General features: G+C 40.6%; 1 protein-coding gene across 1 annotated transcript in view; it reads left to right on the top strand.

Annotated features, from left to right (window-relative positions):
* arhgef18b (rho/rac guanine nucleotide exchange factor (GEF) 18b) overlaps window positions 1-19,253 on the top strand; it is a 47,105-nt gene extending 27,852 nt beyond the window's left edge. Inside the window, exons 25-31 of the mRNA XM_046049504.1 lie at window positions 443-511; window positions 702-749; window positions 995-1,276; window positions 1,576-1,725; window positions 10,244-10,595; window positions 14,196-14,339; window positions 14,833-19,253. Coding sequence (XP_045905460.1) covers window positions 443-511; window positions 702-749; window positions 995-1,276; window positions 1,576-1,725; window positions 10,244-10,595; window positions 14,196-14,339; window positions 14,833-15,161 — 1,374 coding nt within the window. The 3' untranslated portion in view covers window positions 15,162-19,253. The remainder of the gene's footprint in view (window positions 1-442; window positions 512-701; window positions 750-994; window positions 1,277-1,575; window positions 1,726-10,243; window positions 10,596-14,195; window positions 14,340-14,832) is intronic.
* The last annotated feature ends 1,800 nt before the right edge of the window (window positions 19,254-21,053 follow it).

Below are 21,053 nucleotides of genomic sequence, written 5' to 3'. Positions count from 1 at the left end.
ATATTACACATTTTGTATGTCTTTACTATGCTAAACTGTGTTTGTATTGCCTGTTTGTAATACTCCATCTCTAATGCTGCTCAGCTCTCATATCACGGCAGTAAAAACAGGTTTCTTACCATACAGAATGGTAAAAGCTTGATATTTTTCACCACTATGGCTAATAACAGCAGCTCAGTGGAATCTCTTTTGGATGTTAGTGTGTAGGATGGACATAAATGATGAATGCATCATTCGTGCATAGTGTCTGTTAATTCTGAATTATGTATCATAGAATTTTTTTTGTTTTAAATCGCATACTACTACAACAAATACCAATTGTTTTCACAGCATCTATATTGTATTGCATAAATTGTATAGCAGTACTGAACAGCACTCGCAGTGTGTTTGTGACATTATTTTATTAATATGACGTGCTGTGTGTCCGACCGTTGTTGCTCAGGTTGATGAGAGCTGCTGCTCTCCTGCCAGATGGAACCACATCTGGTCTGGCTCCTTCCCCGAGGCTGAGGTAAACTCTCCTTCTCTCATCTTTCACCTTGTGCTACACAACACTGCTGGGTTTGAAATTCATAGCCATGCCCGCTGAACTGAAAAGATGTACCCTAGAGAAGTTTGTCAATCCAATGAAATGTTGTACTGTTTTGGTGTTGTTGGGTGTTTATTTCATTATAATAACTTTGCTGTTGTCTCTATCCTAGTTCTTTGACAGAGTGCTGATGCTCTCCCAAAGGCTCTATAGTCTGCAGGTAATACTATCCCATCCAGTGTTTATGAAAATGGTAAGAAATGCGGTCAGTGATTGAAATATGGTGCATTTTCTGTATGTTTGCAGATTAATTGTTTAATTTATTTAATGTTTGTGTTTGCTCACTTAAACTTGATAACTTTTAGAAGAAATGTGTTTCACTGTAATAGTAAATAAACATTGTCACAAAATTCAAATATGTTACCTAATGACCTTCTGTTATTTTTCTCCTGTCTCCATCTTCAGGCCATCATATCACAGCAGGACAGTCAGATTGAGCTCCAACGGGCCTCATTGACAGAGCGGGCCTCCCTGCCCGGCCGCCACAGAGGGAACGTGCTCCTGGAGCAGGAGAAACAGCGCACTCTGGCCCTGCAGAGAGAAGAGCTGGCCAGCTTCCACAAGCTGCAGTCTCAGCACCGGCAGGAGCAGCAGCGCTGGGAGAGGGAGCGGGAGAGGCACCGCCAGCAAGTCGAGGCTACTGAGGCCAGGCTCCGACAGAGGGAGGAGGAGTGCAGACGGCTGGAGGTGAAGTGCTTTGTCCTACCTGAGGGCTGTGGAACAGATTTTAATGGCAAAAGATATGTGCGAAAGGCAGAATATCATGACCTTGCAGCTCAAAAATAAACTGTTCCCAAAGTCTACCAGTTGGTATGACCTGTACAATCTAATTGTTTTAGAAACTTTTTGTAGTTCTTTCCAAGTCCATGTCTCAGTTCAGTGTGGTTTAAACAAAGACAAAAAAACCCATATAGGATATATTTTAAAAATGTCAATATTGCACACATACTTTGCAACTTGAAACAATGCTCATTCTTTTGATGCAGGAGCAACTGGCAGAAGAGAGGAAGGAGCTGGAGAGTCAGAGGGAGACGTACCAGCAGGACCTGGAGAGGCTGAGAGAGTCCACCAGAGCTGTGGAGAAAGAAAAGGAACGCCTGGAACACCAGAAGAAGATCAAACGGAAGACTATTGAGGTGAGGAATTTCTAAATTAAATATTGTCTTCTTGCAGAGACAATATGGATGTAGTCCAAAAATGGATGTGGACTCTTAGAACAGCCGCGAACGCTGTTCTCTTTATACTACCTTGGCGTGTCTGCATACACGGATGTGTTCACACATTTGTCATTGCATACAGTCACATGCCTTTGATGTGAGAGACCCGGGTTCGAATCCACTGTGAGACACCAGTGTGAGCGCTGAGCAAGACACTTAACCCTTAGTTGCTCCAGAGGCATTCAACCTCCGACACAAATAGCAATATACACGTGTGTGTAAAAGTGGCAAAGGAGGACATGGGTGAGGTGCTGGGTGTCAGTGAGGTGAAGAGTTATTACCAGGAAAAATGTTAGGGATGCACCGAATGTTCGGTCCACCGAAATTAATCGGCCGAAAATGGCAAAAAAGAACTTTCGGCATTCGGCCTAAGTAGTTAAAATACTGAACAAATTTTACCAAACAATTACGTTAACATGTCGGCAGTGTGGAAGTGTCTGAGAAAGACGCAAAAATCACCGTTTGCAGACACTGTTCTGCTGAATTGTCTCCTAGCACATCCACTCCATCTGTGGCTGACTTCTTAGAAGGCAACAAACGGTCTGACCCGCTTTGAGTGTTTCTGTCACCCGTTTCTGAGACGCTTGCCACACCTAAATTTGGAGTGCACACGTATTCGAGCCTTTATGGTGACCAGAGCGAGCTGACACGATATATATGATACGAGAACCACATACAACATTATTTAACAAATTGGGTCAGACTTGATGAATTTGGCGCAAGGATACACATGTGACAATGTCCAGTTTTCAAAATAAGGGGTCTATACAGTATGGAAATGAGATTAATTGGATTATATTCACAGAAAGTATAAAACATTTTACATGTGTACATTAAAAGTAAATGGACACATGTAATTTACTTTACCGGACCTTCTTGGGCCTCAGACCCACCCACTATAGTCTCTCCAAATCCTGTGGGAAACAGTAAGTAAAAAGCACATTTTGACTATTTATGCAATGGTAAAAAAAATTGCCAAAAATGTGAATGTACTTGTTTGGTGTTCGGTATTCTGCAAATCTTTTCATTATATTCGGCTTTGGCCAAGAATTTTCATTTCAGTGCATTCCTAAAAAATGTTGTTGGTGATGCTTACTCACTTTCCCGTCTCTCATGCTTTTTGTTGCACCAATTTTCCAAACCTGTCCCTACCATGACTCTTTTTTTCCCCTTCTAAGATACTTAAGAATCTGAAACACTGAAGAGCCAAATACATGGATCAAGGAACTGAAGGAACTTTATTATTGGTAGAAAAGAAGCATCGGTTTCAGCTCCCACATCCTGTTTCATAGATGCTGTAATGGTAAACAGACATAAATACATATCTAACTAGCCAACTCAGGAATCCACCTACGCAGGGAGCAGTCTTTCTCTTTACCTCTTTTTCTGTCCTCTCCTCCCTGTGTTTCTTACCTGTATCCCTCATTCTCTCCTTGCAGACAATGTGGGCCATTGTTTGTGAGTTTCATGGGAGAGGAGCTTTGAGCAAGATCCACTGACTGTAATTTCATTCCCGGTGCTAACAGATCTGTGAGGGAGCTACACTAAAGTTACTTAATGTCAACCTTTATTGTGTTCAAAGGCCCAGTTTGGTTGATTGATATTCTCTGTGACAAGCTGAGAACAGGGTAACTGTAGCATGGGAAGTTTCATCTTGATACAGACTTAAACTCTTATCGCATCAAGATGATACAGACTAACGTGACAGTTTTGGTGTCCTTACTTCAGGTGGGCGACATGGATTAAAATCTCTATCACAGTTTATGTAATTTTAACAGTAAATTCTAACAGTAAATCATCGGAAAACAATTTCTGGAAAATCAGCAAAAAGAAATTGGGATTGACTAACACCAGTAATTTAAGTTTCTGGTTAATACAGAAAATTAAAGACCTGACAAAAGTCAATACTTTATTACATTGATGAAAACCCCCCCATAAAAATCCAGTTTAAGGACATGCAAAGCAAACTTATTTCATCAAGTTGATTCCAAAAAAAAAAAGCTAAAAATCACATGAGGAGAGTGCACCAGCTTATTTGAAGTCAAAACAACCACACAGACTTTATCTATGCAACAATTAATAAAACATTTTTTTTGCATTTTATCATGTTGTCATAAATGTCATTACTGCAAAACCACCCTGCAAAATTGTGATAATATTTTATTGCCAAATCACCTATGCCTAGTTGACAATTTGATATCATCTTATGGTAGATGTAATCAAATCACCCACCCACAAACCTTAAAGTGTTCTTCTCTACTAGAACAGTACCCTCATCAGGTGGGTTGTCACCTGTTGTCAAGTCTGGATTGTTTCTGTTAACACTTGACTCTTCCACCATCCACCATCCAAGGAGCACTACCTGAGTCACACACATGATTCTATCATCAGGAGGGAAGCCTTGTAAAACGGGTGTGACAGGATTGTTCACGCTGACTAATGCTCCCATGTATAAGAAAGAAACGCTTCAGCTTGATGAGTCAGTGTCTTGTGTCCCATGTGTACAAACCAGATTGCTCTTTTCCAAAAAGTTAAACCAATCGGCTACCAGTGCAGTACTGATACATGCTCCAATTACAAATGTGTTTTTCTTATTGATGCTGTCTCCAGTTATGTAATTACTCCCTCTATGCTGTCTGACATTCCTACCTGTTTGACGCCTGACAGTTATGTCTGATTGGCCAGAGCCTCTTCATCCTGCATACCAAGCTGAGTAACTGACGGGAGACACAGTGCCATCCATTCAAGTCCCGACTTGCCAGCCCTCCAAAAAAGCTACAGTGCTACATTTTTATTCTTATAAGCCTACTACCGCTATACTCATAACATTTTCTGGCATCTGGCTTATTATCTACCATCCCAAAGTTTTCGTGGTAACAAGACCTTTCAGTGACATGCATTAACTGGAATCAAGATGTCCACAAACACTACCAGCTGACATGAGTTATTGCGTTTATCATCTTGTTACTGGCTGAAGAAGGCAGGCCTTTGTGAGTTGTACCTAGAACACTTCACAGGGACTCTTGGAGAATCACAGCCCCTGGTCTTGTTATGCAAAGGAGCCTCTGGCTGAATAGAAGTAATCTGCTGTGATGAGTAATGCAGGGACTCCAGTAATTACAGAGGCGTCACTGAAACGGCGATGGCGAATAAGTTTGCTGTTTTTTTGTTACATGGTCTGCAAGATAAGATCTGAAGTAGGTAAGATCTTGACCCTCTCAGTTCTCAGTACCCCATTAAATCAGGCCCATAATATTTGTTTTAGACCAGCTAAGTAGCATGTTGTGTGTTTTGTACACATGCAGATGTATGAGTTGCAGTCCTATACTGTTGGCTCTGCTATGAGGCTTTCTTGGCTGCGGTTATGGGAGATTTGGAAGTGGTTTGTTCCCCCTCTGAGTCAAACACATCAAATGGTCTTTTCATCAGCTGGGACCTCAGGATCTGTTCCAGGCTCTGAGCCCGATATCAACAGACATTTAATCACCACCATCCAACATTAAGACTCATCAGCAAACCCATAAAGCTATGATTAGCTCCATTAAAAAGAAAGACATACCTCTGCATGTTTTTTTGTGAGTGTTTACGCATGAACGGTGCTAGTTGTGGCTTCAGAGGAGCTTCTCTTTCATGTGCTATCTCATCTGATCACAGTTGGCCCCTGGAGAAGGAACGCATCGGGCTCAGGCTTTTAAATGGCTCTGCACCAGGACGGAGCCTTGGGTATGACTGCTCAGTCGTTGTGTATATGCATACTAGTCATAAAGCGTGTTCATTACAAAGGTTACAGCTGGAGTTTTGGGGATTTGATTGACTGTAAACAGTCAAGAGAAATAGCCTGCACAATACTGCCAGAGAACAGTCAACAGAAAAAAAGAATAAAACAAACTGTATATGATGGAAAGAAACCTAAAGGGTAAACTGCAAAAACTAAAATCTAAGTGAGATTAATTATCTTAATTGAAGGCAAAATATGCTTGTTTTTTTGTCGATATTCCTTCTTACCAGGCGGCTTTTATGTTAGAGAATTTCACTTGTTTCAAGTTTTTTTGTCCTTAAGTAGCAAGTGAAATATTCTTGTTCTGTTGGCAATTAATTTTGCTCATTTTAAGTAATATTTCCCCCATTTTATTGCTTTTTTCCCCTTGTATTTGAGAGCTCAGTTTTTGCAGTGTAGCAGCCGGGCTCATGACTAAGAGATCAAAGGTTAAATCCCTGAACTTCTGGGAAAGTGTTGAGGGGGAAATGCATCAATTAATAACCATTGCTTTTCATTCAGAATTTTTTTGACATGTCTTTAGGCGAATTGTCAATTTAACTGCTTTTTGCAAAAGAGCAGAAAACTGTAAACCTGAATTGCCGCCTGAATTGAGTAACTACAGAAACATCACAGAAAACATTGCTAAAACATGGGTAAGTCTGTAAACCCCCCGGTGAGTAACTCTTTACCCATAAACACCCTCACCATGTTCACACACCTAGATGCCTGTGACTCGCTTCTTCTATAATCAGCAGGCAGTATTTGCTTTGCGAAGCTAAGACAGAACACCGAGCTCGAGGGCAAATATTCTACGCCATCTGTCACTGAAGCTATTCCACCTGTTTGCTGCACACTGTGAGCAGTGCTATTCTGTAGCTTCCTTCAAATCAAATATTACCAAGTAATTTATAGTTCTATGAAAGAAAAAAGTAGTTGCATTTCTGTGCTTGTTTTGATTCTTGAAATGTGGGTGATGTGATTTAGGGCTTGAACTTACTGTTGTTTTCATTGTCGATTGATCTGCAGATCAACTATTTAAAGCAGCAAAAAGCAGCGAATTCTTACATTTTAGGAATCTGAAACCAACCAATTTTTGGTATTTCTGCTTGGAAAATGATTATTGACATTATTAAAGTTGCTGATTAATTATCGGTCAAAAGGCTACTCCATTAATCTTTGCATCTCTAAGTCTATAAAAGGTCAGAAACAGTGAAAAATGTCTGTCACAGCTCCCCAGAGTCCATGTGACTTCAGATGTCTTGTTTTATCCAACAATTCAAAACCTAAAGATATTCCATTCACAGTGATATCCAACAGATAAAGGCAAATTATCTTCACATCAGAAAAGATTGAATCAGAATGATTGAAGTTTTTGATTTATTCGTGGAGATTAATTATTAAAACAGTTGTCAATTGACCAATTGTTTCTTCTCTAATGTGATGTTTAGCCCTGGAAGATTTGACACTTTATTATTTTATTTGACACTTTCATTGTGCAGACAGCTGAGTCATTTCTCATCACCAAACTCTATTAAAAAAATATATATATAATAGTATTTACTCTGCGTGATCATCACATTTATAAACTGTATGAATTACTTAGACACAATTTGATTTTGGATTAGACTGGTTTAAGCATGCAGTGTTTGCTAATCTCGTGAATTCACCACGGATCAGAGCTACACGTGGCCCATAGAAACTCAATATTTCACATGTTACTGTTCCACACATCATCTAGTCCAGGTAAGATTCAACGACCAGTATCTCCTTCCCACTGGTGTCCGTTGTGTACAAGGCAACACATTGTGCCATGTTAGTGAAGATATGTATGATATGGGAGTATCCAGGCAGTTTTGAGGATGAGATGAACCTGGCTGTATAATTAGCTAGTCCAAGTCTGTCATTAACAGAAGCCTCTGGAAGGCAGCCAGTGCTAATTGTTTATGTGCAGTCAGTCAGGGCTGTTTGTGCTCTGCAGCTTCCGCACGGTTTACTGCCCTGGAAACCTGCTGTTTGTACCGCTTAAAACCGATCACCTTATTGTCAGAACAATGGAACATCTTTGTGTGAAGATGAGTGAGTGCTGAAAGAGGAAGAATTATGAAGGGTGAAGAAAGGGGCATTTAGGGAAGGAGGTATGGAGACTTTCCCCACTGCAGGGCCCCTCTCTGCCTCGGGCCGTCCCGCAATGCTCTGCTGTTATAACTGGGGGAAGCTACAGTTTCTACACACACACACACACACACACACACACACACACACACACACACACACACACACACACAGCCGTGAGTCTGCCCTTCATGCCTTGTAAAACACAGCCATCGTGTTCAGGAAGTATTCTGCATCATCATCAATCATGTAGCATGTGGGCTGCATACCAAACAGTTTAAGTTAAAGACACACTACAGTTAAAAGTAAGGTTTAAGCTTACTGCCTTTTTTAAAATATTGGATATAGGCAAGTTGTGTCAACCCCATATTGCTCCCGATGGCTGTTCCATCGGTGTGTGAATGGAGTGAATCTGACGTAGTGTTAAAGCAATTTGAGTGGTCGGGAAGACTAGGAAGGTGCTATACAAGTACAGCCTACTTCCCATTTAACCAATCAACGTGACATACTAATTGATTAAATGTAGTTTTACCAGTCAGTACAGTCATTTCCCAATAATAACCACTAGTTGTTTATTGGAAATCTTTTACTTGAGTTACCTGCTATGCACCATCTATATCTGATTCTCATAATGAACGTATTTATTATTATTCATCCTCGTGTATTTTTTGTGGATACACGTGGAGGCTTTTCAGTGCTGCTAGGATTCAAATTCAAAGAAATGAGGAACATCTTTTTGAAATGTTCCTATTTGTGAAACTGGTCTAATAAATTTTTTATTTTAAATATTTAGCTATTGCTGAGTTTTAATATAGCAAATATTTGGTCTTTTCAAAAAAGCTTAAAACCCCTTTTCAGACCTGACTCTGAATCATTGTATAGATAGTGGAGTCATTGCTCTTAAACAGCAGCATGTATGTAAACAAAAAGCTGCCTTATAATCCACATTTATTTCTTTTTCTATCTGTACGACTAAGACATTTTCAGCAATCCATCTTTGGGCGTAAGGAGGATTTCCTGTCAATTAAAGCAGACCTATTATAATGTTTTTCCAGTACTATATTGTGGTTCTGTGACTCCTGTATAGCAGCTTTGCATGATTCAAAGTTCAAAAAAAATTTTTTTTTCTTATACTGATTCTTCATGTAGGCCTTAATTTCAGCCTCTGTCTGAACAAGCTGTAGATGCTCCTGTCACTTTAAGGCCTCCCCTCACAAAGCCCACTGTCTTCTGATTGGCCAAGACCTGAAGCATGTTACCAGGCTGTTGTTGTTGCTGGGAAGAACAGGCAGACTGAGCGTTGCCATGCCATTAGTGTGGGAGCACATGACCATATATGGAACACCAGCTCAGTCTGGCTAGGTATTAAGTAGAAAGGAGCTGTTGGTAGAAAAAGCAGTTCAAAACAGGGCATTCAGAACAGGAGGAAACCTGACGTTTTTGCTCACAGTGATTTCTCATAAATGTTTTAACCTCATTTTTTGAAGCTTTGTCCATGTTTAACATGAACATCCAACATTTTAACATTGTAGATAAGTCATAAAATGTGGAAAAGTATAACAAGTCTCCTTTAAGATCAGTCTCTAGGCTTGAAACAGCCAAAGCATCAATACTCTTATGTTGCTTTATGTAGATGCAAAGCTGATTCTGATTATATTTTATGTTGTGGCTTTTTCATTTAACGTGTGATAAATACCCTTCTGCAACACAGTGGGCCACAATGTAGGGCTTAAACTTGTCTTGTATGTCTTACTATAAAGCACTGTGATGCTTTTTATAGCAGTTGTGGGATTACTAATGCACACAAACACTACACCACACCATTGTTGCAGAAATCCTCCCGGTCAGCCTCATTGAATGCAGATTGGACGATAATGTTGACTCAGTGTGTGAATCATATTTCCTTCAGCCCAGAAATTAATTGGACAATGCAGCCAGTGTCTTTTATCCACTGATGTCATGAGAGCCATTTTCTTGTTCTTCTTGCTTGTCTAACAGCCCTGTCTGTTTTGTTAGACACGCCTTTTATGTGCACAGGGACTATTAAGGGTTTTATGTTTCTCATTTTATGTGTGTGTGCGCGCGCATTGTCCTTGAGCCTTTTGGAACACATCAAAAGCCTGTTACCAAATTTACCAAACTGTGTGCTCAGCACAAAGAGTCCCATGTGTTGCTGATTCCCTCTTTAGACCATAAATACCCTTCTCCTCAACAGATTGTCTGTCTGTAATGGCAAGATTTAGTGTGTGTGTGTGTGTGTGTGTGTGTGTGTGTGTGTGTGTGTGTGTGTGTGTGTGTGTGTGTGTTCTGTACGCAGCTTTTTTTTTTCTTCTCAATTGTGCCCGCTGTGTGTGCGTGCACGCGCGCGCAAACACGACAAGTTCCACAAGTCAGATTCCAAACTGAATCTGACCACTAATATGGATAATTAGAGTGCAGAGTTGGGTAGCCGTACTTTGTGATCTTGAATACTGATTTTGAAGTCTTATATGATGATGTTTTCAACAACTGAAGAAGACTTCAGTCACCGTCCAGCAAATAACGCACAGTCGTCTTCTCCTCCAGGTGGCTCCTCTCTCTGGCAGCCTGAACGGGGATCTCCTCATGTCCTCTGGCCTTGCCACCTCCACTGGCGTCCCTGACCTGCCCCTGCCTCAGAAGCCCCTTGTGCGCTCCAGCCTGTCTGTTGCACCGGCCGACTATCCCGAGCGCACTGAAATGATGTTGCGAAGGGAGGGGAGCTCTTCCACCCTACCGCTGAAGACTGAGGTGCCGCTTCATCTCTTCAGCACCACCAACCAGCTGCACAAACCGGTGGGGGTGCAGCAACAGATCCCCACCAAGCTGGCCGCCTTCAGCAGTGGCAAAGGGAAAGGAGGCAAGGTTGGCAAAGCCTCACATCGCGCTGACAGCACTGGTAAGGAGTTAGACCTCAAATATTGAGTTTCACATAATCTGCATGGGTCATGGTGGCTCAGCGGTTAGAGAGACTATCTGGATACCAAGTGGTCACAGGTCGAATCCACTTAAGTCTGTCACAAGGTCTAAGCAAAACACTGAACCCTGACGTGCTTGTGGATTTTGACTTGCTCTTTAACAAGGTACCAAATATGAGGTGTGACGTGATTTGAGTGGCTGCCTTCATATCCATGTCCATACTTGTTTTGGGTCACACTCTCTGTCTCCATGTATAAACATTTCCTGATGATAAGAATCAACTCAAATTAATTAAAGTGCACTCACTTCACTATGTGGAGTCTGCATCATAAACAGTAATATATGTATTCAAAGGTGTGCATTCTAGGGCTGCAACTAACAAGTACTTTCATTTTCGATTAATCTGCTGATTATTCTTTCAAGTAATCATTTGGTGTCTAAAGCATTACACTTTTTTTTCAGCACCTAAAGATGACAACATCAGCAGTCTAAAACCTAATTTACTGCAATGTAGGACTAGGAAAATCAACAAATCCACACATTATGCTGTGTTAAACCTCAAAGTATAATGTGCAATCTTAACAGTACACTGCTCTCACATCCTGCATTCAGTATTCATAGTGAATAGGGTGATAAAAACATAGTGTAATATCATATCTACAGCTGGCGGTATATCGGTATAACGAGGTATACCGATTATAATTTCAAAAGAGATATAAAAATAGACAATACCCTTTATACCGATATAGCTGTTGAGTTAATTAATATGTTTCCGTAAAGTCCTGTCTGTGTTATCTCCTCTCTCTCTCTCCCTCACCACGAACTATAATTAAAACGGTGAAATAAGAAACAAGCTAAGTTACTACAAATAGTAAAATCATATCCGCTAACCCCCCCCCCCCAGCAGAAAATACCGATATATGTTTTATACCGGAAGTACTGGGATATGACTTTTTGGTCCATATCGCATGGGTGCAATTATAAACTTTGACACTGCGATTTGCTGTCTGTTGCTATTTTCTTCTGCCTATTTATTGATATTGATTTGTATATATTATTGCATCCTTATTTTATCTTTATACCTAGTTTATGTTCTATTTTTAATGCTTTATGTTATTTTATCCTTATTTATACCTATTTAGCGATTAGAGTGCCACTAAAAAATAAAGTTTCTAATTTTCATCTTCCCACCCTCCAAATGTGTTAATAATGTGACAAAAACTAAGTTGACAAAATTTGAATGTTTTCTAATAATTTTTACTGGTAGGTCAACACTGACAAAGGTTTCCAATATTCAAATTTTATCATGTAATATTAACTTTAATATCACAAGTTAGAATAATGTAAAACTCCTGAAAAAGAAGACACATAGCTGCTGACAGTTACTTCATAAGTTAATAATAAACACTTAAGTATTCATAAGTGTCCAGAGAATGAATGTATTGCAACTTAAAAAACAGCTACATGTGCTTTGTTGTAGGCTAGCTCTCCAGCTCACAGAGTAGCTGCAGATTTCTATGAAGTGGACGAAACACATGCGCATGTAAACCAGATAGACTTTCAGATAGACCTTAATTATGGAAGTGCTGAAGTGGGATAAGTGGGCAGCTTTGACTCAGGGTAGAACGGTCGTCCCCTTAAAGGAAGGTTGGGTACCCGAAATTTCTCCTGGTGGCTGTGCCATCAGTGTGTGAATGAGTTAATTTCTGTTTCTGATGAGCATTTGGGTCTCTGCTCATAGGTGGGTGAATGTGATGTAGTGTAAAGCACTTTGAGTGGTCGGAAAGACTAGAAAGATGCTATACAAATACAGCCTATTTACCATATGTGACAGTGTGTGTACGTCCGCACTGCGCTCCAACAAATAGAAGGGCCAGCTGCAGAAGAAGCTCTTGTTAAGTGACCTCTCTTGAAGTGTCCTTCTTTACTGTACCAGAAAATAACTGGTAGGTGGTGCTAAAAATTAGAATAATTAAGATTAACATGTGGTGGGTGGTGATGGCGTTTGCCTTTGGTGTGGGAGACCTGGGTTCGATTCCCACTGTGAGACATCCACCATGTGTCCCTGAGCAAGACACTTGACCCCTAGTTGCTCCAGAGGCGTGCGACCTCTGACATGTATAGCAATTGTAAGTCGCTTTGGATAAAAGCGTCAGCTAAATGAATAAATGTAAATGTAACATGACACACAGATGCGACATGGTGATGCAGTGGTTAGCACTGTCACCTCACACAAGAGGTTCTGTGGATCCCGGCCTTTCTTTGTGGAGTTTGCATGTTCTCCCCGTGTCTGAGTGGGTTTTTTTCATGTTCTCCTGCTTACTCCCACTGTCCAAAGACATGCATAGGTTAATTGGTGATTCTTTGCCCTTAGGTGTGAACGTGTATATGACTTGTTTGTCTCTACGAGTTAGCTCTGTGATGAACGGGCAGTCCAGGGTTCACCAATGACAGCTGGGATTGGCTTCAGCCCAACTATAACTTAACTATACTACTGACTACGCCTGCAATAGTGCTAACCCAAAAATATTATTCTGATTACATAATCTTTAAACCAAATAATAACACACATCAGAATATGAAAAAGAGCAGTTAAATGATGACTCAAGGTTTAATTTACTTTGGTAGAGAAATTTTGAATTAAAGAACATTTTATCGCAATGAAAGTAAATATAAAAACATTGAGCCCATTGAGCTAACAGTAAATATTAATATATCTGAATGACACTTCTCACAGTTACTATGCATCATAAAAGGAACAGAATGAGGGTGTGGGACCTGGAAAATGCTGAAAAAAAAATTGGCCATTACATTGAGGGGCACCCTATTAGCGATATGCTCTTTTCACTCAAAATCTTCAAGCAAAGTATTTTTCTGTTGATGGATTAATCAACTTATCGTTTCAACTAGAGTGCGGTCTTTCTCAATTGCAAATGATGAGGGGTTTTTTTTTTTTACATGCATAAGTGTGTGCGTATGGCAGTATCATGGAAATACTACTGAGATGTCACGTAAAGTGTGCATCAATAGTTGATATGGGGGGTAGCACCATCCTCAGTATGTATACTGACACAGGAAACAAAGGGAAAGAGTGAGACAGTAAATAGAGAAGGTGTTTCTACGAGTCTACCACTCAACGGGTGATTTGATGTCTACGTTTTCTTTTAAAAAAGCAGCTGCTTCTATTCCATCAGATGCCAACTCACACTAACATTAAAGTATCATAAAAGTAAACTCTTTTTCAAACGTGTTTTGCGTGTAGCACTGAGGTTTTCTCCTTCTCCTGCATATGATATATAACAGTGCAGAATTTTCTATTTTAAAATGGATTTTTCTTGCCCATTGTCATTGATATATGCGCCATCTGTGCCTGACATGATCAGCATGACTTAAGTAGCTCATTAGGATCACATTAGTTGTCTAAATTGGGTCAGCCCTCCAATATATCAGATAGTGGCCTGAGAGAGGCTAGGATGCTCTAGTTTACCAATGCAATCTAATTTTACAATTAAATCACCCTCTGTCTCTGTGTGTCTCCTGTTTATTTATTTTTTTTGATCTCTCCTCCTCCCCCTCTCAGCCTCACTGGATATGAAGCAGATGCTGCCAATGAAGCTGTCTGCCCGAGACGACAACGCCCTGAAAGCCAAGCGCTCCATCAGCCCCCACCAGCATCTCCCGCTGTCAGCCCCTCCTCAGCCTCATTCCCTGCATCACCACACAGGTACCTTCATAACCACAAGCTGTTCATGAGCGTGCGCACGCGCACACACAGGCTTCCTCCTATGCTCCATAAGGACAAACCTAAACACAATCTCCTCTCATCTGTGTTTGCCTTCTGCATTATTAAACTTGGTTCTCACAGACACAGACATGAGACATACACATTCTCCATCTGGGCAAACCGGACCCCGCCTGATCACGTTCCTCTCTAATGCTTACCTTCATGCCCAGCCTCACCCTGAGTAAACACCTATCAATTTCCAATGCTGCGTTGTGATTAATGGCAGGCTGTACTGTTGACACAGACATGTTAACACTTTAATCCCGTGCCCTCCCAGTTACCACTGCCAAAAAAAACTGAGATAGATTACAGTTAGGCTGAGTAAACCCAGCTGTATTAAACAGGTACAAATGAATTATCTGCCGCTAGTTTACATGCTATTTGTGTTGTAATCTTTTGTTCTCTAATAGCCTTTATTGTCTGTCTCTGACAGATCAACTCAGTCCTCCAGACAACACTGGATCAGACACCCAGTCCACCTCCTCTATCAGCACCTCTCACCCTCCAAATGTTCAGAAGCCCCCCGTGCCTCCTGCACAGTCCCATCGTCAGTCATCCATGCAGCCTCTCACCATCCCTCCCCACTCGCAGAGCACCGGCTCCCTCCAGTTCCAGTCCCATCTGCAGCCGCAGAGCCTCGGTTCGAACACCCCGGCCCATGTCCAGGTAAATGTTCACGGGCTAACCCACAGCCACAGCATGCCGCCACCCTACAAGATCAGCACAGAAGACCTCAATAAAGAGGATGTCATCTTCTTCTAAACTCCAGACTGCTGCCCTCAGATCAACTACAAAAACAAAAAGGAAAAGAATGATGGGATGGTTGTTGGTCCCAAATCAACCCCATTCCAAGGAGCCACTTACATGCGATAATGTAATGTTGATGGTATGTTTAGTGTGGGCGGATGTAGTGTTTTTTAAGGCTTCATAAGGGAAGATAGTGGAAAAATCTGTACAAAGTTGCAGCAAGCCTATGCAGAGAGCAGAGACTTCCAGCACTTCAGTGGAACCATGCAGAAAGAAAAATATTCAAGAAAGATGACATTTCTATTTAAACACTGCTAACCCATTTTTGTTTTTAAGCTGCCACAGTTTCTCTTTATTTAAATTTTAGTTTCATTTCTTAACTCAAGAGGTGATGGGTATAAAGAGGAAACTTTTGAAGAAACAAAGTAACGTGAGTGAAAAGGTTTAAAATGAAGTTTGAATACCAATCCAAAGACATTAGCCGCGAGAGCCGAAGGGGAGTTGTCTGAAAGGAACAATGCGAAAGAAGAACGGTCCGGTGCTTTTCAGGAGACTCCAATCAGGCTGGTTAGTGAAGCATGAAAGTGAAAGTGATGGAGCCCTGGCCTTAACCATCTGCTTGTACTGGACCTGCAACCACAAGAAGTGATTCAACAGGAACTCAGAAGTGATCCAAGTCTTAATACGTAAACACTCTCTACTTTGTGTTTCATTTGCACAGTGTAAATACTCCATTCCAGACTAATGAATGAACTTTTATGGACTAAATGTGTATTGTTTGGTTGTTCGGTTGTCAAAATTGTGAAGGATCACTTAATTTTGTTTTCGTTTTCTTCTTAACCATGCTTATTACAGACAGCTGGAATTGTAGAATACACTTCTACTGTTGCCACTGGTTGTGAAACTTAACTTTGGTCAGTAGATTAGAAACAGACAGTCCCCTTCCCCACCCCCCCCGGCTATTGTGTAATAATGCTTCGTTTCAATTAAGGGAGAGTTCAGCTTGTGGCAAAAGCCACTGTTTTTCCAACTCATGCAGAGTGAGACAGACTCAGGGATGCCTTTATTATGTCTGCACAGTTTGAAGTTATGAGAGATTAGTCTACTTTAGGGATTTTCTTGCATTTCCTAGCAGGAGCTCTATTACTGTGTACTTTGACACTTCAAAATACCCCACTCTGAGAGCCACTGCTTTAGAGGTTAAAAGATGTATTTTCCAAACAAAAACAGTAGAGCTGCTGTTGACACCATAGACGAAAAAAAAATAAAGGCCTCACTGAGTTTGTCTCTCTCCAGCTCTCTTTAAGAGACCCTTTTCTGAGAAACATCTGTTGGAATTTTAGTGGAACTGTAGTGTACTGGACAATCCACGACACTTCACGCTGTGTGTTGTTTTAAGGATAAAATTAACCTTTAACTGCTTCGGCAGAGAAAAGAGAAAATCTAGAGAACATCAGTAATAATCAAAACAATTTTATATAGAGCTGATGTGCACTGAAAAAAATAAATCCATAATCATACTAATAGGAAACTGATTGCTGATTTTGCACTGGTCAGTCCAGTAGAATAAAAGCTAGGGTGTTATTCCCAAATGTAAACTGTGATTATACAGATAACACTGAAACCAAGGCCTAAATGTGAATAATGGGAAACGGTGTTGAAACGGTTCATTCAGAAATATCTTTACTCCTTTGGTGCATTAAATCATTTTAAATCATTCTTCCCCCTTAACCACTCATACAGTATATACATGCACTGAGTCTTCCACAGACTCATAGGACAAATGTGGCCAGGAGTGTGCAGTGTATGGATTCCCCAGTTCAAGTCAGGAAATGAAAAGTTGATGTGATTGATGAGTCGTGTTTTTTAATGCTTGTGTCTCTGAACCTCATTTTGCTGACTCGTCAGGATGAGTTCATTTTAGCTACACCCGTATATCTTTGAGATGTCAGTTTTAATTGAGACCCTGAGGTCTCATTGGCGGCTTGTTTTATTGATTGCTGATGACAATTCATTAGCTGGGTCTTTAATCTCTGTGCCTGACAGAACAGTGGTACTGTGACGGGGGCAGTGGTCCTGCAGCAAAAAAAGATCAGGACCACGATCAGCTGTTATAGAAGAAATATGGTGATCTCATTTTTTTTCTATGTATGTAGGTGAGAACTTTTTTAAAATCATGAAGTAGTCGACACATTTGTGTGTTTTGTGTCTCTGGAGGGAAAAAAATGTCAGAAGAGCTTTTTGTCCTTGTCCAAATAAGTTTGTCTCTGAAGCTATCGATCGCTTCAGCTGGAGTGTTTATGTATATTGTTGTACATACTGTATGTGATCTCCTCTGCACCGGCTGCCCTCTTACACATTGTATTAAGAAAAGAGATATTTGACATGAATCAAAATGCAAAAGTCTGTTTGTGCGGATGTGTATATACACTTAAAATACACACCTGGGTGTGTATGTACGATAAGGTACGCCTCACTTGGATAGGCTTGTGGCAGTTTAATGAAAACGCTGTCAGTGATCGCTGTTGTTTAAATGAACTAAAAATGAAGGTGTGCATATTTAATCTGTGTGTTGATGTTGTAGCATTGAAGCCGAGGTGCACTGTGTGACTGTCTTTCTCCTGCGATTCAAGAGTGATGCTTCACCAAGATTATGTAGCAGCAAACTAAATCATCTGCTTGTTTCAGTTAAACCAAAGACTCATTCAGCTGACTGGGTTCCTGTCTGTGCCTCTTATATGAAGGATAAATGACACTGTGCTGGTTCTGTGGTCGTCCACAAGGTGTTATTACCTGTAAAAATCTTCCAGGGAGTGTCCATAACAAGTGTGTTTACAGCACATTGTAGTCCAGCTCATATCATGTTTTGGATTTGGTGTTTGTTTTTTGCTTCCTCACGTCCAGATCTCTTTATACAGATACGGTCATCTTGAATACAGAGTGCACACAAACAATAACTCAAATGGGAAGTTGAAGTTATTCTGGTATTCTGGCTTATAGTGGCACAACCCAACTAAAGCGTCTGAATGTTTCATTGTCAGATATGCTGAGAAGATATTGTATCTATATTGTATCTACAAACGGCTATGAAGTATTAATGTGCATGTAAACATACTTGGTTTTCATTTGGAGGAACCCTAAAAAACATATTTTTCCAGACTTTGACAAAACAATCCCACCCCCCCACATGGTCTTCATCTGCATAGTTAAGCCAGTGCATCACTTCAAGTCCAACACGGACAAGAAGTCTTCGGAGTGATACAGATAAAATCAAGACAGTGAGTGAAGACCATGTGATGCGGTTAAAAGCTTCGGAAAAAGCCTGTAAGTGGAGCTCAAGTTGAGATGTTTTTTGTCTTACTACTTCAAGCTAGTATTCCCAAGGTGAAGAGTGACCTTTCATGCTTAACTGTTCAAGACATTTCCACATCTGTCCATTTTCCTTTATTTCCTTTAATACTGAATGAGAGATGTTTAGGCAACAAGACAACTGGTGTAAGGGCATTTTATTGCTGCTCCAGGTAGAAGACTTTTAGTAAACCTCAACAGAAGATATGGATGCTGACTGTTTGTGCCACTGTTTGGATCAACTCAAGTCTTAAATGTTCTTTTGCTGTACTGAAATGCTTAACTTCTTTTGCTCTGCTTGAAAACTTTGAAGCCAGTCAGTCACATAACTCTGTGTGTGTGTGTGTGTGTGTGTGTGTGTGTGTGTACAAGTGTGTGTACGGTTGCCACCAAAAACACAGCAGAAACATTTCTAACCAACTTGTTTCCAGTTGTGTCCTTTATACACGCACTCTTACACACATATTGGACCTGTAATGTGTAAATAATCATGAACATATTTTATTTCCTCTGCCAATTTTACACTAGTCACTTTGGATAGTAGCATACTTGAAGGGGAAAATGAATGTTTATAATGCTTATTATTATTATTATTGTCTGTGAACTTTTATTTTTCCAAGAGCTGTCTATGACATTTGTAGCACACAACAAAACAGATTTTTGTACCGTTTTATTTTATTCACTGCGAGATGTTAGAACGACCTGTGGACACAAACTGCTGCCTTAGAGAGAGTTTAGTAATAAAAAGTCTTGAATCTGCGTATTCATTGTCTTGAATTTTTTGCAGGGACAAACACAAACTTTTTTGTTTGCTGCATATTTGGATCATTGCTGTTTAGGTGAAAGTCAAGCATGCGATGGATGTTTCCCATTCAAGCAAATGTCTATTTACAAGGATTTTTCTTTTTTTATTCAACAACTACCACATACGTGTGTACCGTGTAATTCTGCCTCATTATTTAGATTTCTATTCACTGCTTGTCAAAATAATCCTGACCACCCAATTAGCTAGCACCCTCACCATTCCTTAGTGTCTAGGAGGTGCAACAACAGTGTTATTGACCCTGTGTTTAGACAACCTAATAACAGTCTATTCCCAGACAAAGCTCTATTTTCAGGTGCTGTGGTTGTGGCTGTTCAATCCCTCTGTTAGACCTTACTCAGAGCAGGGCTGTCGGGTTCCTGCGTTATTGTCATTCTGGCTGGGAAGACGCTACAGTAGTGGCCGGTTTTTTATTGTCTGCTGTCATTAGTGGCTTTCCTGTGTCTCCTCTCAACAATTATTTTTCCAGGCTGCTTCCCCTGTGGAGGGAAGCTGCATTTTACTCCCGTCTTTGTTTCTGTCTCGTTCCTGCCCATTTCATGTCTCCCTGTCTCTTCCCCTCTCATCCAACGTCTCCAGTCCTACTCAACTCAACCGCCTCACAGCTTGGAGGCGTGCAGTTTGCAGGAAGTCAGGGTTCTTAGCTGTTGTTATTCTGCGTCAGAGGCTCCTCTCACCGCAAATTTAAACAAATAGATGCTCCACAGAGACGGACGTGCAGACAAACCTCCCTGTAGGCTCATAAAAAACTGAGACAAATCTTAGTTTGATAGACTCCCTGTCAGCTGTTGGTTTATATTTGTTTTTGCTCTTCCTTTTGAATGTAACAGCTTCTTTGCACTTTGGCACCGTGTAGATTGGAATGTTTAAAGAGTTCATCCTGGCTACTGAGCAACACCACAGCTCAAATTCAGGGGTTCCCAACCTTTTTGGCTAGTGACCCCTCAAAATGAAGCTGTACTTTTGACCTTTGTAACTGGTTGCATATGTCAGGTCAGTCAAACAATTAGGTTGTTTTTCTCCTTTTACTCCTTTGAGTATTTTAGGAAGTCTGATTATTATAAATTTACCTCTGATTGTAAGAGGTAAAATTGTCCTGTTACTCACAAGAATCTAAAGCTAGCTAACAGCTCTGTGAGGATTTGCCGCTGCGGTGCTTTTAGCTAAATGCTACTGTCAGCATGCTAACATGTTCACAATGAAGATGTTAATGATGACGATGCTAAGCAGTAATAAAAAGATATAATAAGGTATAATGTTTACTATCTTCACCATCTTAGTTTAGCGTGTTTGCATGCTAACATTAGCACTTAACAGTTGAGGGAATGTAATTAGTATTTATCATTAACAAAAGTATTGGATCAACTGAAATTTGGGCACAAACTGAAAAGTCAGAGGATCACTGATATTCCAATTCATCCTAAGGGGGACATGAATTCCTGTACCAAATTTCATGGTAGTCTGCCCATTAGTTGTTGAGATATTTCACTCTGGACAGAAGTGATGGATCGAATAATAAACATGATTGTATGCGGCCGGCTTTTTCCCGCCTTACTATCTTGTTATATCAATTGCAACCTCTCAGATTATCTTGTCTTGTGGAGCCCTCACGCCGACTTTGGGAACCAGAAATCAGATTTCATCCCCCTCACCATCCAGCTTGCTGTTTTTGCCAGTGATGTTATAAAGGAATGTGTTTCAAGGCTGCTTATCTGAGTGTTGTTTCATCACTCCCG

Source organism: Micropterus dolomieu, linkage group LG05, assembly GCF_021292245.1.
Source record: "Micropterus dolomieu isolate WLL.071019.BEF.003 ecotype Adirondacks linkage group LG05, ASM2129224v1, whole genome shotgun sequence".
Lineage (NCBI taxonomy): Eukaryota > Metazoa > Chordata > Actinopteri > Centrarchiformes > Centrarchidae > Micropterus > Micropterus dolomieu.
Note: the sequence above shows the minus strand (reverse complement) of the source record. Positions and strands in the feature narration are given on the sequence as shown.